The 14,516-nt window shown below is 43.0% G+C and overlaps 1 protein-coding gene across 2 annotated transcripts in view; it reads right to left on the bottom strand.

The window, feature by feature from the left end:
• Positions 1-14,516, bottom strand: part of Elmo1 (engulfment and cell motility 1) — a 438,867-nt gene that overhangs the window by 319,979 nt on the left and 104,372 nt on the right. For both annotated transcript variants that reach the window (XM_048339446.1, XM_048339445.1), the window contains exons 4-5: positions 13,770-13,810; positions 12,733-12,805 (exon numbers count right to left, since the gene is read on the bottom strand). In XM_048339446.1, the coding sequence (XP_048195403.1) occupies positions 12,733-12,805; positions 13,770-13,810 (114 nt within the window). The remainder of the gene's footprint in view (positions 1-12,732; positions 12,806-13,769; positions 13,811-14,516) is intronic.

Genomic DNA, 14,516 nt, shown 5'->3' with positions numbered 1-14,516 from the left:
TATATATTTGGGGGGGGGGGGCAGTCCTGGGCCTTGGACTCAGGGCCTGAGCACTGACCCTGGCTTCCTTTTTGCTCAAGGTCTTTTTTTTTTCCTCAAGGCTAGCACTCTGCCACTTGAGCCACAGTGCCACTTCTGGCCGTTTTCTGTATATGTGGTGCTGGGGAATTGAACCCAGGGCCTCATGTATACGAGGCAAGCTCTCTTGCCACTAGGCCATATCCCCAGCCCGGTTCTAGCATATATTTTGAAAGCATAGAGTAAAATAGAAGACTAAAAATATCTACTACAACAATAAGAAGCCATTCCAAATGTTAAATATCTGTTTCATGAATCTTTAATTTACCCTACACACACATACACACACACACACACACACACTCAAAATATACACATTGTGTTACCAGCCCAAAACTGTGAGAAGCAGAGTTTAATAGCTACTTAAAGCAAAGCATAAAGACATGACTACCATTCTGTTTTGAAGATTTGCAAATAAGTTTCTAAACATCTGTGAGGAGTGGCAGAGCCAGGCTTGGAACTAATCTGATAGTGACTTTCTGTTTCTTCCCCCATTGTTAGTTGCTTGGGTCACTTCAGGGAAACAAGGGTCTGTCTCTGAGAGCAGCCTATGTGTCACTCTTTATGCACCCTGAACCTTACACAGTTAAATGTTTTAGTAGCTGAGTCAATGTATTCATTGGTTTAATAGCTGAACTGGAGAACATGGAATTATCATGACCTCTGGCATTTATCATTGCCTGCAATTCTAGAAGCAGCCCTATCTTACCAAACACTAGCAAGGGAGCCCAACCAAGAAAAGTCAGCTGCCTGTGTAATCATCCCGTTATAGCTTGTACCCAACAGTCAGTGGTCAACATTAAATAACATGTCATAAAACCCACTGACATCTGAGTAATGCTGGTGGCGGTCACTGCCCTTCTTCTCCTCTTCGCCCGAGGTCTATCTTTTTGCTTTGCTCTGAAATAAGCACATGGGCCTCCAATTCCTCTCTGAAGGAAAAACACCCAACGAAAATGATAGCCTCCATCCCTTCCTCAAACTCTAATTAGGAAACTCTGGAAATGTTTCCAGAGACTTCAGAAAGTCCACTGCCAGTTTAATTTGACTCACTACAAGCAGCTTCAGTAGGATAATGATGGGGTGGCATTGACGGAATGGGGAATGGCTGGCTGAAGGCCAATGTCAGGGCTGGACAGCACCTGGGGTAGTCAGGACAATTGAAGGGTCTATGATGTGTGCGTGCGTGTGTGTGCACATGCGCGTGTGCATGCATGCAGGCATGTGTGTGTACACGTGCATGTGTGTGCATATGCATGCATCAGTTCAATTTTCACAAAGTATGCTTCATACAAGGCTGAGTAAAGGAAGCCTAACAAAAATATCTACCATTCTATCCTGAGCATGCTCTGAGAACCAACTGCTGACTACCCATTCATTATCTTGCCCTTGGCTGCACTCCTACCCCTGTCTTCTTTTTATCCTCAACCACCGAATTGGGGAAAATCCAACATGTTCTTAAATATTGCATACCACTAAATGCCAACATAGGCTGTAGTGATTTATCTCAAAGTGCCTTTTTTGTTTGAAAATGGCTGCTAACTTGTCATTGTGCTCTTCCAAACCCATGTACAAGTTCGGTTGTTCCTTAGTTAGTGGAAAGTGTGCCAGGCGATATAGAATAACAATCTTTAAAAAATATTTTATTTTATTGTAAAGGTGATGTACAGAGGGGTTACAGTTACATAAGTCAGGCAATGAGTACGTTCTTTGTCGAACAGTGTTAGGGAGCAGGGGGAATACAATCAAGGTTTCTAAGCCAATGCCTGTGTTTTCCTTGACACAAAGTCTGAAGTATGTTTGTAAGCTCACAAATCTCTTTCTGCTCTTCTGGGCCTATTGATTCTCAGAGCCCACTGTGTGAAATCAAGAACTGAAGGTGGGTGGTCCACATGAATACTAATGGGCCCTGCCCCAGGGTGAAAGACAGAAAAATTCACTTACACAGAATTGTGCAAGCACAGAATATATAGGAGGAAATTCTCTTCCCCAATCACAATTTGGTCCCTTGCATTAACAGAAGAAACAGAGAGGGTCTGTAGAGGTTAGCCCTGATAAGTGAACAATGGAAAGTAATAGACCATATTATCTAAGTAGACATTATTAGAGATTCCTTGCTACCTTTGAACTTGGGTAACTGTTGTCACTGTCTGTTTTGTTTGGTGATAGGTTATATGTACGCTTAGACACCAGGTGGTCTCTGTATTTATTTCCCTCCTGACCATTATTGTCACGGGAGATACGTTCCCACAGGTTATCACATTTCCTGAAATACATTGCTTATTCCAAATAAAAGATGTTTATATCCATGGGACAAGATTTACTTATCATGTTATGACATCTCACAAATCCCTAAAAAACCCTGCAGTCAACATCAGCACAGCACAGATTTTATAGGTTCAGGAGTCCTAATGTATTTCTTTCTTCTGATAAAAAAATGTTTTTCAACAGTTGTGATAACTAAAAGGCAAACTAAACTCCCAAAGACTGATTTAGGATGTAAGAGGATCCATAAGATGGATTTGCTTGCTCCCCAACCCCTCCACTGTGCAAATGAGAATGGTAACTGAATTCACTATCACACAGAATTGATTAAGCAATTAATTGTGCTTTTATCTTACAAAGAAATGGCAAGGCATACAATCAATAATCTTTGAAAACCTACAAAGCATGTTCAAGGAACCAAGTAAGACATTAAGGGAGGAACACATATGGTTGCTTTTTATTGTGGTTATTGTTTCATTTTGTTGTTGTTGTTATATTTTGTTTTGGGGAATGTGTGTGTGTGTGTGTGTCTGTATGTGTTGGTCCTGGGCTTGAACTCAGGGCCTAGGTGCTATCCCTGAGCTTTTTTTTTTTTTTTTCTCAAATCTACCATTCTACCACTGAGCCACATCGCCACTTCTCATTTTGTTTTATTTTTCAATCATCAAGCAGAATCCAATTGAGGACAAAATACAAATCACACAGTGACACCGTAATTCAACACAACAATGAAGACATGTGGGTCCTGCTGAGTGAACCAGGAACCCCAGAGACAAAAGACTAAAAAAGACGATGATTCCCACAGATGCAGAGAAAAGTGGTAAATATCTAGCAGATGCTGAATTCAAAAACCAATTGGCAAAATTGGAGGAAAGATAATTCAAACACCAAAAAGGCAAGGTTTCTGGTAACCTAGCCAACCTAGGGTCAGAAGGGAGAGGCTATGGTTTGAATGTATTACCCAAAGTTCCTTGGTGGGAAATGTAGTCTACACATACCAGACTGGGGCAGGAAGGTGGGGTCCAAAGCGGGGATAGTGATAAAGTACAGAAGCCTTACCTGTGGGTGCTAGAGGTTGGTACAATAGGAATGGGTTAGCATGTAGGTCAGTGGGCTTCCTGGAAAAGCCAGTTCACCTTCTCTAGCCTTCTCCTGCATTTGCTTTCCTACTATTTTATCTACTTCCATGGACTGCTGCAATAAGAAAGCCCTCAAAACATGTGATCCCTTGACCTTGAACCTCCTAGTCTCCTGACCTCCAAGAAACAAATGATACAGAAGTTGTGGTCTCCTGTTTAAGTAGAAGAAAATAGACTGTGACTGGAAAGGGAGATGGCTGTCCTGAAATGTGGTTGTTTTCCTGTGTGTTGTCTCTTTATTCTCAGCACCTAGTCTGAAATGAAACAGAAGAGGAAGAAGGAAGGGAGGTGGAACTGATTTCCAAGTTAGGAAAGCTACACCAGGGAGACAAAGCAGGTGCACTTGGAGAATACTAATGTGGTTGGTGAAAGCTGAGGTAACTACAGAATAAAACTGAAGAGGCTGACTAGGGCTTGACTGGGGCTAGACAGTGACATATACCTTAAGTTAAGGAGGATGGACTTCAATCTCGCTACAACAGTGGACACCAATCCAAATGAGCCCTACAGCTAGGAAATAAAAAGGAAGGATGTGCCTGGAATCCAATAAGGAAGCACAATGTGGTTGCTCACCTCCCATAGGAACTGGAGGAAAGAACCAGAGGCTAGACACCGCTCCTGCCAGAAGGCTTCAAACACCAGGCCCCCTTGTACACAAAATGTCTGATCACTGGGCTTAGAGGCCTGAATGGGATCTCTTTCAGCTTTTAAGTCTGAGAGCTAGTGTTGGGAAGATAAATAAATTCACTGGGTAAAAATAGCATTATGTTCACCATTTAGTAATTAATGCACTGTGGAAAATGAAAATAAACTAGGAACAATGGTTAACACCTGTCATCTGTAATCCCAGCTACTCAGGAGGCTAATTGAGAGAATCAAAGTTCAAGGCCAGCTATAGCAAAAGGTTCATGAGATCCATCCTCCAGCCCCACAGAAAAAAAGCTGTGCAGGGTGGTGTGTGCCCATCATCCCAGCTACACAAGATGCTTGACTGTATGGTCTGTAAGGTCCGTCCCAGGAAGGCTCCATGTAGATGTCCCCACCTCATGAAGTCTCCACCCAGTTACCTTGGTAACCAGCAGACCTGGAGGCAGTTACCTCCCCTTCCCCTGAGGTCACATCCTAATCCACCTGGCCACACCCCTTGCCCCTGCCCTAGATAAGGCACGTCTAGGTGGGGGTCACCCTTTCTCTCCCTTCTCTCCAGCCATGGATCATCTCAGCCACAGGCCAGCAGCTGGGTAATAAACTTTCTCTCCTACCTGAATACCACATGGCATTCTCCTTTACTGGCTACCTACTTAAAAAACCTAACATGGTCCAGGCAATCCCTTGCCAAAAAGTGAGACCCTACTCAGAAAAAAAAAAAAAACAGGAAATGCTGGCAGTATGACTCAAGTAGGAGAACACGTGCTTATTACCAAGCTGAGTTCAAATTCCAGCACCACCAAAAAAGAAAAATGAAAAACTATAAATAGCCACCAGTATACATTCTACATGGCTAGATTAAAAGGTGTGTGAATTACATCTCAACAACCATGCTTTAATAGAGTTCATAGCCAAAGCAAAAGATTTTTCAATATATGTAGAATCAGACTGGTTAAATTATAAACCTAAGTGATTTGAAAACTACAGTCCCAATAATCTCCTCAATCCTGATGCCTTCAGTAATCAGTAGTACCAAGGAAACAACCCCTCCACTCAAAACTCTAGGTGAGACAATTGTATCCTAATTCTCATTTTCATCCCATCACATATGAACTTGTCAAATCTGGGCAAATTTTTCCTCCTTTACTCCCCTGTCCTGATCTATAGGAAAACACGACAGATATCTAACTTATTTTCCTGCGGATATAAACTAGAAGCATTTTGTATCTAAAATCAGGGCTAACTTTATCCTAAGTTAGAAGTAAAGAGGAAGTTATCATTAGATATAAGTAGGTAACTATGTATTAACATTTTATCCATTTGGGCAAAACACTTCATCAAGAAGACATCTCTATGGGAAGAAATAAACACTTTTCCTCACTATAATGTATTACCAGAGCCGAAGCCAAGCTGACAAGGAATGAAGGCAGAAGCTTTTTTTTTTTTTTGGCCAGTCCTGGGCCTTGGACTCAGGGCCTAAGCACTGTCCCTGGCTTCTTCCCGCTCAAGGCTAGCACTCTGCCACTTGAGCCACAGCGCTGCTTCTGGCCGTTTTTTGTATATGTGGTGCTGGGGAACCGAACCTAGGGCCTCATGTATCCGAGGCAGGCACTCTTGCCACTAGGCTATATCCCCATCCCAAAGGCAGAAGCTTTTTGAAGGCAGACATTTTAGGACTATAACATGGTCCAGTTTTTCCTTGGAATCTAAACTACTACTCAGTTGAATGCGAGTGGCTTGTCCCTATAATCATAGCTAATCAGAAAGCTCAGATAGGAGGATTCAGGTTCCAAGCTGGAGACTTTTATCTCCAATTAACTAACAAAAAGTCAGAAGCAGAGGTGTCAGTCAAGTGGCAGAGTGCCAGCCATGGTCAGCTGATGACTTTAAAGGCCTCCATTTACCCTCCCCCTTGCTTCTCATCTATGCCTCAATATACCTCCAGACATAGTTGAGTGTGGACACTCACATGTGTCCTTTTGTGCCACTTACTGTAATGCCATAACAGTGTAAATGCCTGTCTGTGAGAATGGCAAAGTTGGAACTATTCTCCAGGATCAGCCCAGAGCCTGGCACACACAAGGAATCGATCGAGTTGCTTGTATTGAATGCATTTGTAGTATGGAAGTCAGATCTGGCCAGCACCATCATTGGCCACATGGTGGGCTGCATTATCTGCCATCTTGTCTTAATGGGTGTGTTTGAATTCCTAGAGGAAGGTAAGTCCCATCCCCAGTTCATGGGTGTTCCTGAATCTCTGGAGACAGGGGTGGGCCCTTGGCCTATAGGTTACTGAACCTGTCAGTCAAGTGCTTGGAACTGGGAGTTTCCTGTGACCCTACCCCTGACCTGACCCTATTTAGGGTCAGATCAGCCCAGGTGCCATTATGCCACACCACATGTCTCCATGTTCATGTCCTGTGTCCTGTCTTGTCTCCAGTCACCATGGCATCCCACTTCTGCTCTCCACTGTAGCTGAATTGATTTGTTGGTATTTGTTTTGGTTCTATCTTTCCTCTCTAACCTGTTTCCTGACAGTGTTAAGAGTATTTGCAGGCTGCAGGCCTTTGTAACAACTGGATGCCTGCAGACTGCTAATGCTCTAATAGACTCCTTCACACATGGGTTTTCCTTCCCAGGTTAGCCGTGTCCTTCTAACAGCTGTGCATCTGGAGCTCACCAAGTTTAAGACAAGCAAGCAGACTAGGAGAGTCCTATGTTTGACAAAGGCTGGGGACAGACACACAAGCAGGCAACAGGACAGCCTTAAAGCACCGATAATAGAAGCCAGGCTTAGTCAAGGATGAGAAAATGGGTTCAGCAGAAGGGCATGTATTTCAGAGGAGACAGAAAGTCACAGAAGTGTCAGGAGGGGAGGGAGGACCAAAGGGAAAACATGATAGAAGTCAGGGCCCCTGGAAGAGCTGAAGGTCCATGACTGCAGCGTACTGCCTCCACTCCCTTTCTGCCTGCAGACAGCCAGGCCAGTTCCTTCTGGCCCAGTCTGCAGGTCTGACTGTGCATGGGGGTGCGGGGGTGGGGGACAACAGGACACACTACACCTGGCTGAGGTGTAGGGCTCACTGAGGAAGCAACCGTGTCTTCTTGTCCAAACAATCTAGAATTGGGAAGTTTATAAACTTCTTGGACTTGGGTTTGTTTGCTCAAATTAAAATGCCCGTCCTAGGAAAGGATCTGTGATTGGAGGCCAGGAAGATCTGCATACAGTGGTTTCAGTCAAGGGGCAGAACTGACCGATCTCAGAGCTTCTCTCCCAGGGAGGTACAGACAGGAAATCTCCCAATTCCTGCACCAGCCTTCTGCCCTCCTCGTCTAGAAACCTCAATCCTTTCTGGAGGTTGGTTTTATTCTACTAATTTAAGTCTTAATCTACTAAAGCACTGAGCTAAACTCCACGTAATGATGTCTGGGTAAAGGTGGGGGGTACCCACATCCCTAGGGGTCATACAGTCATGTCCTCCCAAGATTCTAGGGAAAGTTCAGGGCTGCCTGAGGACCTGTAGACCAAATGAGTCAGGTATGAGAGAACGCGGGTGTGCCCTAAAGGACACTACTTCCTCCCAAAGCTCCTGGTCAGCTTTCCAGGGGGCACCTTGATGAGACTCAGCTGATCTCTACCATGACAAGGGAAGGAATTTATCAGTCAGATGGAGAGCACTTGGGGCATTCTCAGTAGGGTAGAGGCTCTGCAGACTCCAAAGCCTCCATTACCAATAAGTACCCAACCTCCTGGCACTTTCTGTACTGAAACATGGATGTTGGGAGACCAAACCCTCTGCACATATAGGGTAAAGAGAACAAGGCAGTTTCCCATGTGCTTAAAAAGAATGGCATTGGTAAACATGTGTGCACACATACACATACACACACACACCCATGCACGCACTTAAGATAGCCATCCAAAGCATAGCAAAGGGAAGTGAAAGGCTCTGTGAATCTCTGCTGAGTGTGGATGTCCAAACACACAATGTCCCCCCATAAAGGAAGCCATAACCTGAAACTGGTAACCAGGGCTCTAGGTCTGAAACTTCAGCATTTAATCTCCAGAGATAATCACTATCCTGAGCTAGAATCCATGGATACAAATGGAGCCCAGATGGTGGCATGGAGGAGCTCCAGAAGAGACCAGCAGGGCCCACCCACTTCTGACCTGTGTAACCTGTGACCTCACTTCTCATCACCCTGCCACAGTGAGCATAACACAACGTAGCAAGCCTAAATGACAAAGGTGCATGCTCTCCTTACAATTCCTACTCAAAAGGCAAATTTTATCAAAATGCTTGTTACCTCCCCTCCTTCCCTCTCTCCCTTTTCTCCCTTTCTACCTCAGATATCACCCTAAATATGTAACTTTCTGTGACAGAACTTGAACTTATAACTGAATTTTACCTTCCTCTGATGGGTGTGTGTGTGTGTGTGTGTGTGTGTGTGTGTGTGTAGTGCTCTACCACTTGAGCCACAGTCCCACTTCTGGCTTTTTTATGCTGAATTGGAGGTTCCTATCTGGGCTTGTCTTGAACTACAATCCTTGAATCCTATCCTCCTGAGTACCTAGGATTACAGGTATGAGCCAACAGCTCCTGGTCTCTAAAGCTTTTATTTGCTTCTATAGACTGCTACTTAACATGCCATTTTCCTCATTGGGCTGAAAAGCTCCAGTTCATGGCCCAACAAACAATGATAATTTTCAGAAAGGGATTCAGGGGAAGAGCCTACCTAGGCATCTCAGAAGAGAACTAAAGCATCTCTGGACCATTACCTATGTGATAACTATGAGGAGGGAAAACATCATCTCTCTGAGGTTCTAGGACATTTTTTTCTCCAGCAGAAGGAAGAAAACTACCTCATATATGTGTCAAAACCAGTAACTAATGGCGCATGCAAGTTTCAAACATGAGTCACTGGTTTCCATGGTGATGCAAATATTGCATAACAACTTACTGGTCTGTAAGTAACCAAGAAGACAGCAGTGAGGAAATTCAGGAATGGAACAAGGTCTCTATTTTCAGGACTATTTGCAAGAACCTATATGAACCTACACAATAAATACTCCAAGGATAGCCCAGGTTTCAGTGCACAGAGGCAGGATTTACCAGCCTCTCCTGCCCTGTGTGTGCCCAGCTCTGTGTGTCACACACACACACACGCAGAGAGAGAGAGAGAGAGAGAGAGAGAGAGAGAGAGAGAGAGAGAGAGAGAGAGAGAGAGAGAGAGAGAGAGAGCTAGAACCAGGAACAGCTGCATAGGAAGTGATAACGTTTATTTACAAATACAGGGTTACAATTAGGAACACTAGTCTCCTCACTCGCTTAACTCTTAATAAAAGAACCATCTCTCTCTGTAACTTCCCGCTGAAGACCTGATGGCAGATTTAGATGGCCTGTCCCTTTGAAACTCAACAGGAAGAATTTTTAAGGCAAGGGTAGGGGCACATGGCTCAAGCAGTATAGCACCTGCCTAGCAAGTGTCAAGCCCTAGTTTCAAATCCCAGTATTGCCTTCAGATCATTTCATAGGAAAACACAAAATTTCACAAAAAATAACTATGAAATCCCTTAGAAGGATGTTTTCTCTTGTTCTCAGTAGTTTGGATTTTCTAAGAAGGTATGAATCAGGATAGCAATGTTAAAGGCTATTATGTATTTTTAAATGATATCAAGAAATGGGAATGCATATATATGTTGCAGAATCAAACTGTGTGATAACTTCTGACCAGCGTACACCATCCCTTGCACACAGGGGCTCGCTGTACAGAAAAGAGACTGAAGACCAAGACACTTTCTTTGAGTAGTGTCTGGATCTCCTCTAACAGGATTCCCTGGAGGAGTCCCTAAAATAAAAATCCTCCAACATAGACAATGTCTATCCCAAATCCGAGAGTGTAGCTAAGGCCTTTCCACTCAGGATCTCTGGGGCTGAGATTTGAGAATCTATATTGTGATGCTTATGTCTTGATATCTGGGGATCCCATAAGTAGCAATCAAGAATAAACTAAGGGGCTGGGAATGTGGCCTAGTGGCAAGAGCGCTTACCTCGTATACATGAAGCCCTGGGTTCAATTCCCCAGCACCACATATATAGAAAACGGCCAGAAGTGGCGCTGTGGCTCAAGTGGCAGAGTGCTAGCCTTGAGCAAAAAGAAGCCAGGGACAGTGCTCAGGCCCTGAGTCCAAGGCCCAGGACTGGCCAAAAAAAAAGAATAAACTAAGGTTCTTAGACTGTGAGGACAGAAGATATGGTAGTGGGAGTCAGGAGGAGAGAGCCAGGGGAGAGAGGACACAAGCCAGGATACATTGTTTAAAAGCAGGACTATCCACACTCAAGCTACACAGATTGTGTGTGTGTGAGAGTGTGTGTGTGTGTGTGTGAGAGAGAGAGAGAGAGAAACAAGTATTTCACAAACAATACAGGTAATACATTCTCTGAACTACTTATTCTATTATTCTACTCCTATTTTTAAAAACTTCTGTCACCAACTGAACTGATCTCACCATAATGATTTAACTGCAACCATGTCATATTTACTTATTTATACTCTGTCTCACAAATATGAGCATGTAAATAATATAGGTGTAGTATAAAATTAGTGAAAACCAGTAAGAAAGAGGTGCAAAAGCCAGGAAACTAAATGCTGATGGAATGAATCAACAGGAAACCTAACTGTAACCAGGAAATCTAGTCCTGTCACTAACTCTCAGCTTTCCAGCTATCAGAGTAAAGAGAAAAACATGATCAACTACAAAATTTCTGGGAAGAACAAAGCAATGGCTGTGAAGCATTTCCAGGCCTCTGACCAGGTTTCCTCCTGCTAACCAAATGTCCACTCTCTTCAGGGTGAAGAAAGTAAAAGACAAGTAGGAGTCACATCTTTTTCTGCTGTTCTCACCTCCCAAGCCTGAGGTCACCTGATTCATCCATCCTAGTGAAGGCTACCACTCTGAAAAGACAGCCATTCACTAGGGGCCTCTCTCCACACAGTCGTCACCCACAAATAGAGTACTGGCTCCTCTGCATTTCAGTGAGTTTGCTCCACATGTGAGCTGAATGCTAATCCATTCTAGATATTTCCATATCTCTGAAGCCCAAAAATTGGATCTCACTTCTTGACTGCAGAGTCAAGTTAGTGACACTGTGTGATCACTGTGTGACACTGTGTGAAGTGGGTGTAGCTATGTGATCTTAATGATCCAGCCTCTTATCCAAACAAAGCCAGTATGTGTATATCATATATTACTCGTTAGAAAAAAAAATCAACAAATTAATGTAATTTGCTTGGCACAGTGCCCAGTACCCAGTAGGTGCTCTGTAAATGCTGGATTCCCCTTCTCCTAAATTTCCTTGCTTCTAGGTCCATTTATAGTCTTCACAAATTGCTCTTCATTCAAGCTTTCTAAAGTGTGTGAAGATCATCTGGGAAGAAGTTGGTTTCCAACTGACACAGGACAATGACTGCCTAGTGCCACATGTGAAAAGATTTCCTGTCACTGTTCTGAATACTTCAAAAAAATTACAAAACAGAGGAACCTGAGTGCTGGTAGCTCACACCTGCAATCCTAATAATTCAGGAGACTGAGATTTGAGGATCATTTTTCAAAGCCAATCCAGGCAGGAAAGTCAGTAAGACTCTGATCTCCAATAAACTACCAAAAAAGCCAGAAGGGACACTATGGCTGGTAAAGCACTAGCCTTGAGCAAAAGAAACTCAGGCCAGGACCAGGAAAAGAAAATAAAGAAGATTAAAAAAAAAAATCAAAGGCAATACATGTATATACAGTATCCAAGGTACTAAAATCGAGAGACAAAGGATAAAAAGACAAACTATTGCAATAGAAATACTTACAAAACTAACTGGTATAAACCAACTGTATAACTCAAGGAGGGGAGAGGGAAATGGGGAGGGAGGGAAAATGAGGGAGGAGGTAACAAGTTGGATAAAAAATGTACTCATTGCCTTACATAAGAAACTGTAACCCCGCTGTACTTCACTTTGACAATAAAGAAGAGAGAAAAAGGCTGGGGATATAGCCTAGTGGCAAGAGTGCCTGCCTCGGATACACGAGGCCCTAGGTTCGATTCCCCAGTACCACATATATAGAAAACGGCCAGAAGCGGCGCTGTGGCTCAAGTGGCAGAGTGCTAGCCTTGAGTGGGAAGAAGCCAGGGACAGTGCTCAGGTCCTGAGTCCAAGGCCCAGGACTGGCCAAAAAAAAAAAAAGAAGAGAGAAAAAAAAATCGGAGGCAAGAGAACTGAACTAAGTCATCCAGTATCAAGTAAATTCTCTAGCCCAGCAATATTTATCTGTTAAAAAGGAAATGTGATTTGCTAACAGGATTCAGAAACATATTTAGCCTTTACTCTTGAAAAGATTAACTATCTTTTTGTAAGAAGTAGTGGGGTTTTGTTTTTGTTTTGGGGGTGTTGCTGCTTTTGTTTAGATTTTTTTTAATAGACCTTATTTTTAAGGATGGTAAAGACATAAAAACTCAGCCTAGCATGCTAGGCCCTACACAAAAGAAATCCCAGTCTCTGTGTACCGCCCTTCAGTGTAAGTGTCCTAGATTAAACAATGTGGCTGGCCTACCTTTTCCGTGATGTAGAAGTTGGAACTGTCAGCATGTTGCAGTGCGAAGCATTCATGGTTGGCAAGAGACCACCTACAAAATACAGCATAAGTAATCAGACAGACAAAGTGGTTGTTTTTATTTGTTCTACACATATGATTAGAATGGAGCTAGTCTCAAACAGGCACAATGTAGGCCCTAAACAAAATGGCATTAACTCACCTGCTACCCTGAGACCAACAGTCCTTTCCTCTCTGAAGTTCCTAGACCCAGACTACTGCCCAAATTTAAGCAGTTCATCTTCAAGGCATGACTTAAAATGCGAATAGCAACATTCTTTGTTTTCAAGGATTGCAGCAGAGAGATGATAGCCAAGAGAAATGGTGGCAATTTAAATATCAGATAATTAGCACACTGACAATTGTCACTGAATTCTCTCACAATCAGTCCACACAGATTGGGACATATCAATTAAGTATGGTGAGTCTTCTCTAACTTTCCCATAATATTCTATTCACAGTTCTTTACAAGTCCAAGAAATCCCATGCAACTTTCCAATATGCCCTTCCCCAGAACTGTTAAACCGCCCAGAAAAGGGGAGAAAAGCCATGTCAAATGGGGAAAATTCCACAAAGCACACAACTACCCAACACACAACTATTCTTTCATCTTCCACAGAGGCCTGTAGAATACTTTCAGTGTATGTCAGATGGTGTATGTATTTAAACCTCAGGAACTTTTAGACTGTCCCCTCCTTTGAAGGACAAGAGAATGCAACTGCTCAAGAGAAATAATACCAATCCCACTGTGCACCAGACCCAGCCATTCCATGCCTTCCATTCTTTGAGGAATATGGAAAAGATTTTGGTAGAAAAGGTTGGGTACCTCTTACAAGGTAATTCTTAGTGACAGGAAGGTCACACGACAGAGTTACAAATAAGATGTACGCTTGTCATTCATAGAATCATGAATAATATGTTACTCCTCCAATGGAAATACTCTATGTTGCTGCCAATGTATGGAATGAGTACTTCAGAGAAATCCTGGCAACACTTACCCATCACACACTTCCTTGATTATTGCAGACAGTGGTTTTTTCTAAAAAAAAAGGGAAATACTGTTAAGTTTCGTTTCATCATTTTAAATGTTAAAAAAATCTGAGATTTAAAAAAAAACAAAAACCTCTAGGCAAAAAGAATTTACATTTGCTATTCTTAGTTGTGAGTGAACTCTTACATTCTCACAGATACCAACCAGCTAGCAAGTCACTACCTAATCTATTAATGATTTATTACCCTTCTGGCCCTTTCTTTCCCTATACTTAGCATAATTAATTGAACAAAGTATGTAACATATTTAATTCTGCCTTGCTAAAATCAAGACAAAAGTACACTTTATTCAAAGATCTCACAGGCAAGCAGAAATCTGCAAGTTCAAGGTATAACCAGAAACAAGCAAGCAGCCATTTGGTTTTAGGAAGTCAAGTTTGGATTCATGAGATTTTGATGAAGAGTGTGGCAAATGGGACATGAGGCATTGCAAAATTGTTCCTGCAAAGTGCACAGAATTCTTCCCCCAAGTGTGGCCCCATTAAATGCCAATCACACAGCATTGTTGGGCTCACACACTGGAGTAATATGAGCATGACTCCATGTGCCACCGCGTCAACTGGTGCTGACCAGCTGTGCTCTGGTCCTCACAGCCACACTTGCGCTCCGCCTGTCCCACAGAGTGAAGGAATGCAGCGAGGAAACATTTGCCTGCCCAAAGATGTCGAAACTTTCTGTTTTAGATGTGAACAGAC

This window comes from Perognathus longimembris, chromosome 2 (genome assembly GCF_023159225.1).
Source record: "Perognathus longimembris pacificus isolate PPM17 chromosome 2, ASM2315922v1, whole genome shotgun sequence".
In the NCBI taxonomy this organism is placed as follows: domain Eukaryota; kingdom Metazoa; phylum Chordata; class Mammalia; order Rodentia; family Heteromyidae; genus Perognathus; species Perognathus longimembris.
Note: the sequence above shows the minus strand (reverse complement) of the source record. Positions and strands in the feature narration are given on the sequence as shown.